Source organism: Esox lucius, chromosome 10, assembly GCF_011004845.1.
Source record: "Esox lucius isolate fEsoLuc1 chromosome 10, fEsoLuc1.pri, whole genome shotgun sequence".
NCBI lineage: Eukaryota > Metazoa > Chordata > Actinopteri > Esociformes > Esocidae > Esox > Esox lucius.
The window spans coordinates 21,851,307-21,863,488 of NC_047578.1; the positions used below are offsets into that span (position 1 = coordinate 21,851,307).

The 12,182-nt window shown below is 38.5% G+C and overlaps 2 protein-coding genes across 4 annotated transcripts; both read right to left on the reverse strand.

The window, feature by feature from the left end:
* Window positions 1–2,196: 2,196 nt before the first annotated feature.
* il11b (interleukin 11b) lies at window positions 2,197–6,275 on the reverse strand. Its single transcript, XM_020050209.2, has 5 exons — window positions 6,226–6,275; window positions 4,311–4,468; window positions 3,687–3,773; window positions 3,217–3,378; window positions 2,197–2,755 (listed from the first exon to the last, which is right to left on the reverse strand). Exons 1-5 carry the CDS (start codon window positions 6,230–6,232, stop codon window positions 2,591–2,593), a joined length of 579 nt encoding a protein of 192 aa, XP_019905768.1. The 5' UTR covers window positions 6,233–6,275; the 3' UTR covers window positions 2,197–2,590.
* Window positions 6,276–7,305: 1,030 nt separating this feature from the next.
* On the reverse strand, window positions 7,306–12,182 carry si:ch211-171h4.5 (myelin-associated glycoprotein). 3 transcript variants are annotated; one of them, XM_010896918.2, is made up of 9 exons: window positions 12,062–12,182; window positions 11,709–11,784; window positions 10,995–11,363; window positions 10,367–10,678; window positions 9,610–9,876; window positions 8,670–8,766; window positions 8,547–8,565; window positions 8,157–8,246; window positions 7,306–7,915 (listed from the first exon to the last, which is right to left on the reverse strand). In XM_010896918.2, the coding sequence occupies exons 2-9, from the start codon at window positions 11,749–11,751 to the stop codon at window positions 7,880–7,882; spliced, it is 1,233 nt and encodes a 410-aa protein (XP_010895220.1). In that variant the 5' UTR covers window positions 11,752–11,784; window positions 12,062–12,182; the 3' UTR covers window positions 7,306–7,879. The 3 variants fall into 3 exon arrangements, with proteins under 3 accessions (XP_010895220.1, XP_010895219.1, XP_010895218.1); XM_010896917.2 differs by having other exon boundaries at window positions 8,157–8,243; window positions 10,313–10,678; XM_010896916.2 differs by having other exon boundaries at window positions 10,313–10,678.

The following is a 12,182-nucleotide window of genomic DNA, read 5'->3' on the forward strand; positions in this document are numbered from 1 at the left end:
TTAGGAACACCATACTAATACTGTGTTTGACCCCCTTTCGCCTTCAGAACTGCCTTAATTCTACATGGCATTGATTCAACAAGGTGCTGAAAGCATTCTTTAGAAATGTTAGCCCATATTGATAGGATAGCATCTTGCAGTTGATGGAGATTTGTGGGATGCACATCCAGGGCACGAAGCTCCCGTTCCACCACATCCCAAAGATGCTCTATTGGGTTGAGATCTGGTGACTGTGGGGGCCATTTCAGTACAGTGAACTCATTGTCATGTTCAAGAAACCAATTTGAAATGATTCGAGCTTTGTGACATGGTGCATTATCCTGCTGGAAGTAGCCATCAGAGGATGGGTACATGGTGGTCATAAAAGGATGGACACGGTCAGAAACAATTCTCAGGTAGGCTGTTGCATTTAAACAATGCCCAGTTGGCACTAAGGGGCCTAAAGTGTGCCAAGAAATCATCCTCCACACCAATACACCACCAGCCTGCACAGTGGTAACAAGGCATGATGGATCCATGTTCTCATTCTGTTTACGCCAAATTCTGACTCTACCATCTGAATGTCTTAACAGAAATCGAGACTCATCAGACCAGGCAACATTCTTCCAGTCTTCAACTGTCCAATTTTGGTGAGCTTGTGCAAATTGTAGCCTCTTTTTCCTATTTGTAGTGGAGATGAGTGGTACCCTGTGGGGTCTTCTGCTGTTGTAGCCCATCCGCCTCAAGGTTACGCGTGTTGTGGCTTCACAAATGCTTTGCTGCATACCTCGGTTGTAACGAGTGGTTATTTCAGTCAAAGTTGTTCTTCTATCAGCTTGAATCAGTTGGCCCATTCTCCTCTGACCTCTAGCATCAACAAGGCATTTTTGCCCACAGGACTGCCGCATACTGGATGTTTTTCCCTTTTCACACCATTCTTTGTAAACCCTAGAAATGGTGGTGCGTGAAAATCCCAGTATCTGAGCAGATTGTGAAATACTCAGACCGGCCCGTCTGCCACGCTCAAAATTGCTTAAATCACCTTTCTTTCCCATTCTGACATTCAGTTTGGAGTTCAGGAGATTGTCTTGACCAGGACCACACCCCTAAATGCATTGAAGCAACTGCCATGTGATTGGTTGATTAGACAATTGCATTAATGAGAAATTGAACAGGTGATCCTAATAATCCTTTAGGTGAGTGTACATATTTTAGTGTAGAAAGTATTATCCTTATTTATGATAATCTTTTTCCTACTATTCAGATTTAATGCATGGTATTGTCCACTAGCTGCTGTGACTCAGTGCAACATGGCTTGCAGGTATTGTGGAAGGAAAAAGAAGACAAGTACATATTTCTGGTCGTCTTTTATTTCAGTTGTAACACATCATAGCATATGCTGGGGCCCAAAAGAAACCTGAAACTGCTATGTTCTCCGGTGACCCCATTTTCGAACAGCTTGTTTTGAAAACTGTACGAAAGAATTTGAAAAATATTTCTGAATGCTTATGTACTGCTATTAAAACATTATGAATGTGTCATGAATCCTTCTGTAGATACAATTCAACCTAATTCTCCCAAAGTATGTCAGTTAACAATACACTTTTTTGAAATGAAAGACAATATGGGTAAGAGCATCTGTTAATGGCAAAAATCTAAATGTAAAAATCTAAACATAGTGCCACACTAGCTTTCATTTTGAATGGATAAATCCCATGGATATAATAATGTGGTTGTATAAAAATAGTGATGCCAGCATCACAAATATAATAGGCTCAGACATGAGATAAATAACCATACAATCAGTACATACAATACAAAACAGCATTATAGGCTCATTCAGATTTAGGGTCAGAGTTAACCCTAGCAAAAGAACATTCTTTCAGCAGAGATGTTCAAATAATTGTATATAAAAGAATAGGAATTTGCATTTCAACATGTAAATTACCTAAAACCCAAGGGTTTGTTAAAAAGCATTTTTCCTACAGAATGCATTTTAGAAGGATTGACAATGTGAATCAGTAAGCTGAAGCCAAACTGTCCAGTGATAATGTAACTTTCAAAAGTTTATATTTTGTTAACTCGTAAAAAAAAATACTGTATTTCACACAATTAGCTTCTTTGAAAATAAGTCTGTGTCACTTAGCATATTATTTAAATAATTATAGTTAATATTTCATAGAAATATGAAAACACTGGACATTTACTTTACATACTCAAGTTCACATTCACAGTAAGTAAGCGCACTTAGAAAGGTGGCATAAACCTCTAATTACATTGAATAAGTTACAGTACTTTGGAGGAAGCCATTTGAGTAACACTTTATTTGAAGTCCTGATAGTCCGTCTGTAGATGCTTTAGAGACTTCTAAATCTTCAAACTACCAGTCCCATTTCAATAAAAAGTGAACCTATTTCTAACCTTGACATTTATCCTAACCCTAACCCTATAATATATTCTAACCCAAACCTTAGCCTTTACCCTAACAATACTCAACCTCAAATGTTTAACCTTAACAGTAATCTTTATATTATCTACAGATGGACATCAGACTTGCAAAATAAAGTGCAACCGGCACATGAAAGGATCCAAGATGACAAGAATCTTGATGTCAACGGCAATGAGTCTGAGACCAAAGTGTGGACAGCACTCGGATAGACCAGTCACAGGAAAATAATAAACGTTCAAGGATTTCGTTGGACAGTATAGCCACGTCCCAGGTTTGAAGTTGTGTGGGTAATGAAGGTTTGGAAATCAATGGTATTGGGCACACAATCTAGAATGAGGAAAAAAGAGGGTGCATGGATTTAGAATGGCACAAACTATGCTACGATCAAATAATACATGTGAATACCACAGCCACAGTGAGTAAGCTAAAATGACTGGATTGATATCTCATGTACATAAGTATTCATACACATTGCAATGACGCTACAGATTGAGCTCAGATGCGTTGTTTCTTTGATCGTCCTTGAGATGTTTTAGTCTCTCCTTTTTGTGTTACTTTAGCTTATTATTGATCCGAGTAAGGTAAGATAAAATGTTATTATGACCTAAGGTCGTAGACATTATTTCCACCTTTGACATTTTCGCTCAGGGATGACGTTAGAAATTGGAGTGTGAGTGAATATTTGCCTGGCTACCCAAACTCCTTAATCGAGCCACAACCTAATAGTGCAGAACTAACATTTAGTTTAAGTCGCCAGGCAATAGATCTGTGCCCACAGTGCCATGTACCTGCTTTAGAGTTGTATTGCAGAGGTGTAAAATACGCTGCAGTACTTTAGAGACCTCTTCTGATTTGACAGGGCTTGTATTCCCTTGAATATTAATCAGCCAGTCGATGTGCAACTTAAATGAACTGAGGTCCTTGTAAAGTTGCAAGAGGGAGTCGTTTAGCTAGGAGAGGGGAGAGAGGGAGATAAGGTATACATTTAAGACTGGGATATGTACACTGTTTTGCACAACAATTAAACGTCCCGATAACCTTCTAAAGCTTCGGAAGCCTTACTAGTTTCATACGATTATCGATTATAAAATCACTGCAATTCCTTACAATAGATTGAACAGTGACAGTTGTGATGCATTACAAGTTAGATTAATGTAATTTTAGTGTCAGCACATTCATGTCACTTTCAGATAACGTGACACTGTCGTGTAGACAGATAAAAGCACCTAGGCCTCGACTTGAGAAGACAGACACATACCTTTAGTGATCTTAGGTGATCTGCTGTATATTTCATCTCCGGAAGAGTGTCTAGCTTGTACTCCATACTGCTAATCTCACTTTCTTTCTAAATGCAGAGGACATATAATAGATATTAGTAATTTTGGACAGTAGGTTGGCTTTAGTTATATAACCCACCAAGACGTCACAAGCAGCCACCAATGGTTATGTGCCATGTCATTGACTGCATTCACCTTATATGGTTAGCTAGAAAATAGTTATCCAGGTGTTGTGATTGTCCAACCCTTATTGATCGTAAAACTAGGAATTTAGCGCAAATGAATGAGAAAAATGAACATGAACGGCACTCCATCATCCTGACCACCCACTTTCTAGCTTACCTCTATATAATGGCATTTTTGGCACTTATTAAGAAATATATTTCTGTGAATTAGTTTTTTGATTGCTCTCATTGGTTTACAAGCACAAATACTCTCTGGTGATACCTCTTGGTAGTTCTTAGCCAATTTCCAATTTCCAACTGGTAATTTCCCACTTCCACTGTGATTAAGAATGTAGCATATGTCAGCAATGCCTAGGCAGAGGAACACTCTCAATATGATAGGGTGTGCTGTGGTCACCAAACTATGGGGGAGAAATTTACCTTTAGGTCCCGGGTCAAAATTCTCAGGCTTTTCATTTGCGTGGACATCAATTTCAGATGGTCACACACGGGGCGGATAGTGGGCCATGACCACGACAGGACAATCAGATGGGCCAGTACCAGCAATCGGAGGAAAGACCGGACGGAATCAAGTGGCACTGCAGAGGAAAGAATGAGATATTGATTTTCGATAACTATTTGGGTGCGTAAACTGGGCCGTAACCTGGGCCGTAACCTAGGCCGTAACCTGGGCCGTGACCTGGGCCGTGACCTGGGCCGTGACCTGGGCCGTGACCTGGGCCATTGGATCAGGGCTACTTCTGAGATCACCAAATTCAGCCACATTTCAAAATAGGTTTGTTTTGAACACTGTGTGAAATTGTCACTGGCTACAATGCAATGCTAGGAAACATTATTCAACAATTGCAAAGACGTGATTCAGTAGTCTGGTACGAGACTATGGTAAGCATGTTAGTGAGCAGAAACACTGATGTCATAAAACCTATGTTTTCTTTTTAACTACTCCCTTTTCCTTTGGGTGCGACATGCCTTTACTGTGAGATGCCTTGCACTACCTTGAGTGGTCCAAAAACAATAGGCATCATTTGAAAATAGGTTCAGTTCAAAACAGGGTAATCCAATCACCAGAGATCGCTTCATATTGACTCATCCAGATGAAAAGTTCAAAGAACATGTTCTAGACTGTGGTTATTGCTAGCAAGTGCTATGGCTCAGTCTGGACAGTAGGCAAATGAATCATCTGATGTTATCAAACCAACAAAAAAAAAAATCCAGGAACACTGCAACCAAATGTTCCAATATGCTAAATATTTAACCAGAACTGAAAAAGCTATGTCAACTGAAACAAGTCATTGATGAAGAATGCTATGTATGGTCTAACAGATGTCTAGGTCTCAAGAACATGAGTAAGTGACATGGAATCCTTTTGAGGCCAAGCTAATAGTTGTTGTTCAGTTGAGTTCCTTGACCTGTACAGTGATAATACAGTAGATCCTTTAAATGTTTAACCAATGTCATTACTGCTAGTTAAGTTGCATACCATGCATTCAACACTGGTATCAAATACTTGCAAATGCCATCATAGCTCCTTTCTAAGGAGGTCACCATTTCCTGTGCAGTCATTATATTTCCTCTAAATAAATATTTCGTTACTTTATTACGTGAGTACAATCTTTGTAAACAACAATTTCCTGTGAATTCATTGAAAGGAAAATGTGTCACTTTTGTTTCTGTACAGCTATTTGCCATTGCTAACACTCCCCTTAACCATTTTGTTATTTCCATTGAATATTTGCTCATGTTGCCGCTTTACAGTGTACTGGATTGTCTATGTATTATTCGTTGTTCCTTTTCTGGAAATCTGTTGTTAAAGGTTTTTGACCTGCGTATATCTATACATTACTCAAAGGAATAGTTCAGTGATTTGATATCTTTATATGTAAGTGTTTGATTCCACTTTGCTTGCCGAAATCATCTTTTAATTATATTTTGTTGATATGATTTGAGAATAAAATTATCAATAATCAAATAAGCTAAACAGTGAAGATTTATTTAGATGACTAATTGGTCCAAAAGTGCTAGCATTAGATTGCAGTCAATTTACTAAGAATTTTATGTAGATTGCCTTGTGTATTTTGTACACATGGATATTAAACTTTTTTATTGAAACATTATCCACAGATGGCTTTCATGTTAAGGAAACTAATCTATGAATATGTACAATTGTGGAACTGTAATTTAAAATTAATCCACAGCCATTTTGGCATAGTACACATTTTAACTTTTCAAATGTTATAATACATTTTTTACATCATATGACACCCACTCAACCCTCCCCCAACACAAACAGCCGCACTACATCCCCAGTCAATATTGTTATATCAGAAATACTTACATTTCATTGTTACACCAAAATCCCAAAGTTGCACACAAACTGTCAGCAGCCCCGATCTTTCACCCCTAATGTTTTCACAAATCGAAATGGTTTCTTTTATAGAATGTGTATGATGACACATCACCTGAGTCATCCTCTACATTAGTGTAATGCAGACAAAAAGCCCCTCTCTCTGGCTCCCTCCCTCCCTTTAACCCTCCCTGCCAAAGTTGTTCACTATCCTTGTTTCTGTTTTTCTTTCTTTTATATGTTGGTTGGTTCATTGTTTGGAGTCTGATTGATATCTTCTTTAGTTCTTCATACTGATTGGGTTCTATATAATAGTTGGGTTCTTTATCTCAACTGTGTGCTGGTTGTGGTTTTTCTACTGGTTTACATTGGTTGGCTATGGCCTACTGGTTGGGTTTTATATAATATAACGGGAATGTGGTTCATTGACTTTTGGAATTTTTCAATTCTATAAAGGATGGGTTCTATTTATTGCGTTCTTTGAGTGGTTGTTTGTTCTTGTTGAATATATTGGATTGGTTGTAATTATTTCATTATTTATATTGTTTGAACTGGAAATATTGATGCAATCACTTGAAGCAATCAGACATTTGGAACAAAATGACCACAAACAATGAGCCTCAGCTAAAATATATGATATTGAAACCTTATGTAATAAACCCTTGTAGTGATTGTTTTATTGGTTACTAATCTATTAGTAAAATCACCTTTTGAAAATAATGACACTGTCCATTTCACTGCACCTACCCAAATCTGACTGGCAGATCTCCTGGTTACCATCCTGCCTGTCAGTTTTTCACGGATGCTCACAAATATAAAAGACACTCAGACAGAGTTGACAATGGAGATGACCATGCCATGATGTCATCAAAGACCCGCCACTTCCGGTGTGGGTGTGTGTGTGAGCTGAGGGGGTGGGGGGCACGAAGAGGCATGTCTAAAAATGATGTCAGTTCACTCCCGCTTCTTTCGTCATCTACCAACCCCCCACCCACCCACTCATCTGCTTTTTTCCTGTTCATTGATGGACCCACTGGAATGTGTGGAATGTAAAGCAGGGACACGGTAGAATGGAATTCAGACATTTATTCAACTGATTATCCCCTTACAATCCTGACTCACACTAACCACAAACCCCTGCATGGTTTAACATCTTCTGCAGAGGAGAAAACTGAAATAGACAGATGATTCTTTTAGGAAATACAACTAAAAGTCCATAAATAATTGCATTAATCCAGATCCAGATTTACACACTGAGGTGCAAATACATAGCTCACAGAGGAGTCATGCCTACTGAAACCGGGGGCAGTCCCCCTCAGCTAATTATTTTGTACACTGAAAATATAGAAGTAAAATATTTTGTAAAATTCAAAGATTTCTAATTTGTCTATCAGCGCCCCCTGAAAAGAAGCTATAGCATGTTGCCTCTCACTCATGTTCAAGTATAACTGAAGGGAACACACATTGACTGATGACAATCATAAAATATACTGTACATTGTGGTTTTGCATAAAAATAAGATTGGAACTAATTATTTCATGTTACAAAGGTGGAATACAAAGGGAAAAGTTTGTTTGCTCAACGTTGAGTATTTGTCATGTCTGGTTTCAAAGAGAAATGCCCTTCCTTCTTCTGCCCAGCACTCTTACTTCTGACCTACGCTTGGAGAAGCCCTGGTCATCTGTGGGAGGAAGTCATTGAACATAGACACGCATGCATATACGCACACACAAACACACACATGCATACACACACACACACACACACACATAAACACGCAGGCAGACATGCACACGGGCATTCACACATTGATGATTCAAATTTCATTGGTTCATTCAAATGAATTTATCCATGTTCATCTTGATATATGTTTTAATCCACAAACTTTCATGTTTTTATTTCATGTTTTTCTTTATCATCACCTGGAGTTGGTCGTATTCAGGGCTGATACTGGTCATCCTCAGGCTTTGGTAAGTGTTGTCTTGTTTCTTTGAGAGCAATAGCTTCATCTGCTAAAATATTAAAGAAAAATTGCTATAGGGATAGTATGTTTCATCCAACAGAACACCAGTATCAAAGTTATCAATACTATAACACGTTTACAATTAAATAGATTTTAGGGTTACACTTTTGATACAAAACCACAGTGAATTTGTTCAAAGATGCCACTTATTTTAGGCCTACTGATCATTGTTAATGCATTGAAGTGGAATCACATCAAACTCTGAGCATCCAACTGTGTCAGTGACTGCCATTGCCACAACAATTCTCAGCTAGATAGAACCTTGTTGAAATAAAACCGTTCATCTTACGTTCACTCTTCTGGACAGACTAAGAGGAAGAAAGGGAGAATAAAGATTTGGGTTAGAACAAAGAGAATCAAAACAGTTGTCCGTAACTGTGTTCCTTTACTGGACAGACCACGTACACAATACCTTTTAAATGTGTACATATTCGCTGTGAGGTTGAGAAGACCGAGCAAAAGCAATACTCCAGAAATGATGTAGAGATCCGTTGTCAAACATAGGCCACCTAAAAAACACAAACATTGAAATTGAAAAATAGAAAATGTAATTAGGTTCACTAATTATTTGTTGTCCATTTGGGAATGTTTTCTATTGAATATACAGCTAAATTTGTGCCAGCTAACAGGCAAGTAGTGGCTGATTTGACTTTGCTGGAGGTGGAACTGGGTTAGAGCTGTCAATGAAATAGGCCATAAATCCCCTATCTATAGCAACATGAAGAAATGTGTGAGTCTACATTGGACCTGATAAGATCTTTCAGTACAACATTTGTTAAAGAACAACTTTGCAGTTGTTAATAAATAAAATTGCTGATTCACAGTCCGATATACAGAACACAAATGTTCCATTCCAGCTAAATAATAAATATGTTTAAAAAATCTTACTCTAACTTTTTACCTACACATTATGTACCTAAAAACAATTATTTAATGTAAAAAAACATTTTTACAAGGAAGTGGTATAAAAATAGTTTGGGTATTACATTCTTTGTTTAAACACAGTGGCAAAAAAGGAAGGAAATGGTCTGCGGCAGACATAACCAACCACTCATCTTTTGTTCATGTCATTTCAAACCACAGTTACAACTGGAACACCACCAAATTGTTTATGTCAGTGCTTAGACAGTGATTAGACAGTGCTTGACTTGGAATAAAATAAGTGAACTGACAAATTGCACATTAGATTATGTTCATGAAAATGTATGTGTTTATAAGGCTTGCCTAAAAATGGAACTGGAACACTGTTTGCCTAAAATTAGAAGTACCAGAACACCATTCCGGGCCGTTCTGGCCCAAGTCAAGCACTGGTATTAGACAATACAGTCCTCTTTCAGAATAACATGGCTTACTTTCCAACTCCAGGGGCATGACCTTTGACCTCTGTGAGCCTAGCTGGTTCTGGGCCTCACAGAGGTACAGCCCACTGTCAGCCTTGCTGACCTGAAGGACCAGTATTTGCCCATTGGCCTTCCAGGTCGGCTGCCCACCAATATTTTTGTACCAGGAGTAATTCTCCACTGGTGGGTTGGCGTCACTGCTGCAGGTCAGAGTCTTTGATTCACCCTCAAATGCAGGGCCAGGTGGGGTGGCAGAGGTTACAATGTTTCTCGGAGCATCTGGTTGGAAAGAAAAAAACATTCCAATCACCTTTCGGTGAAATACCCAATCTGTTTTTGATATAGGATTTAAACTCAGGTCACACAAGGAACATTTGTGGGAATAATAGAAATGTGGAATTAATGCACTGAAATTAATGAGAGAGAAATGAAGAGGATAAGTGTCATTTTGAAGTCTCACAAGTGAGCTGGAAGGTTGCCATAGTAATAGGGACATTAGATTAGGCAGTACCACTGGTAAAGATCTGAAGATCTTAACTGAAAACCTATCTGAAGAAAGGAATAATCATGACATGTATCTGCTTATTGTCTTATTGTACATTTAACTGGTTAATTTTTTTTAATTTAATCTTTTGTCCTGTGCTATTTGTCACTTTTTATCTCAAGCCATTAGCAATTAAATAAAGTTTACACACAGAATAAGGAGATTCCATACTATTATTTGAAGGACTGCTGTGTATTATTGTGGTCAAAGCTGCTTCTCTCTTACACAGAACGTTGATAGTTTGGTTGCTCTGAGCCATCTTGCTAGCACCCCCTGGTTGCATTGTGTAGCGAGCAGAACATGTGACCCTCATTCTGTGATGGCGAGGTGAAGCGGTGAACGTCAAGATGGAAGTCACCATCTTTAGCCCATCTTCACCCTCCTGTAGCTGGCTCTCCACACCAACGCCATGCCCGTAGTTCCAGGTCAGGGATGGGGGCATGGTACGGCACGGTGCTGGAGCAGAGCACCGCAGTCTCACCTCCTCCCCCTCCATGAAGTCACCCATAGGTGTCAATTGAGGCTTCGGTGGGGTGTCTGGGAAATATGGTAACTTTTTTTTTAGAAAAGTGGCATTAGCCTGATTTTGACATTAGCCTGATTCTCTTCCGTTTACACTTAAGAGATCTGACCACAATCCATTCACCCAGTTTTTTTTATTATGACACCATGAGAATCTGCTAGAGTCTGGTGGAACCAGGTATGAACTGGGCTTCTGAATCTTAAACAAGACAGAAAGTGGCCTGACAAGTACTGTATTTAAATGTGCTGTCAGCATTAATTAGACTAAAATAATCCTTTGATTAGAAGGTTTAGCCATAAATATGTGCTTAAAACATCAAATGCAGTGTACCTGTATGAATGATTTGAACTGTTTCAAGGAAATTATACTTGAGGATATTTGTTCCAGCACATTCCAGCCTGAAGCTATATGTGTCATCACGTCCTGCATTGAGACTGTCGAAAGTAGTGGTGCAGTTCTTTTTCAACAGATCTCCCACAATCTTTCCCTTGATATTTTTTTGGGCACCCGTTAGAAAGGAGTTGAAAATATTACTTCCTGGTACGGTGTTTATTTTCCAAGTACCAGTGGGTTCACAATTTTCAAACTGAGCTTCATACTCAGCAGGGATCTCAAATCTACACGGGATCAGCAGGCAGCATCCTTCAATAGCCACGATTCTTGGTGGAGTCCATAGACTCCACTGTTGGCAGAGGGCCCCTGGTGAACATAGCAATCAATCAGTTATTTGTCCTTATTTTGCCAGGTCAGTGGACTTGAGAACTTTCTTATTAACAGCAATGACCTGAGGAACAATTACAGGTGGAGGGGACAAAGGAGCTTAGTGGAATCCATGTTGGGCCAGATAAAAATGTTGACACTTGGTTTTATGCCACTATACTCTTACCAATGCTGACAAAGGGATTTTCAGGGGACACCCATTTACTATCCCATTAAAAAGCAGGAAAGTATCACAGTAACATGATCAAAACACTCCATTGTATTCACAAATTTGACTGCACACAAAACAAAAACTCAAAGCTTTCAGAAGAGAATGGAACTGACCTTTAAGGAATAATGTGGTGAAAGCATTTAACCACAGACCCATTGATGATGGTTGATGTAACTTTCACAGAATTTGCTTTAAAAGGACATTTAAAAAGATACATTGGTCATTATTGTACAAATACATCAGAATACTGGAAAGTTTTGCCTTTCAATTCTAGGCAGCATTTACTGTGAACAACGTAAGTACTGTTTAACTGCCATACAAAGATTTCTTAACGCAATTCCATTTTGATAGAAACTCAATATTTAAGAATGCAGGATTGTAGTTGTGCTAAAGATTTGTGGATATTCAGTTAATGCTACTAATAGACAGTAAACATGTAATGTAGATTCAATAAAAAATACCTTACCTTTTACTGAATAATAAAGATCAAGAATAACAATATTACTGATAAATCCCAAACGGCACAGATGTTTAATCAAAGTAAGAAGCTGCCTTGTCGTGTATATGCATTGTGCAATAAAGGAAAC

What these genes read in the sequence shown, in the direction of transcription:
- si:ch211-171h4.5 (XM_010896916.2), bottom strand. Translation starts at nt 11,751, where the DNA reads ATGGGTCTGTGGTTAAATGCTTTCACCACATTATTCCTTAAAG. An exon ending in CAGCAGTCCTTCAAATAATA is followed by an intron (nt 9,877 to 10,312) that starts GTATGGAATCTC and finishes CTTTCCAACCAG; the next exon opens with ATGCTCCGAGAAACATTGTA. An exon ending in CATGCCCCTGGAGTTGGAAA is followed by an intron (nt 8,767 to 9,609) that starts GTAAGCCATGTT and finishes TGTGTTTTTTAG; the next exon opens with GTGGCCTATGTTTGACAACG.
- il11b (XM_020050209.2), bottom strand. An exon ending in TTTTGACCCGGGACCTAAAG is followed by an intron (nt 3,774 to 4,310) that starts GTAAATTTCTCC and finishes CTCTGCATTTAG; the next exon opens with AAAGAAAGTGAGATTAGCAG. An exon ending in ATCACCTAAGATCACTAAAG is followed by an intron (nt 3,379 to 3,686) that starts GTATGTGTCTGT and finishes CCCCTCTCCTAG; the next exon opens with CTAAACGACTCCCTCTTGCA.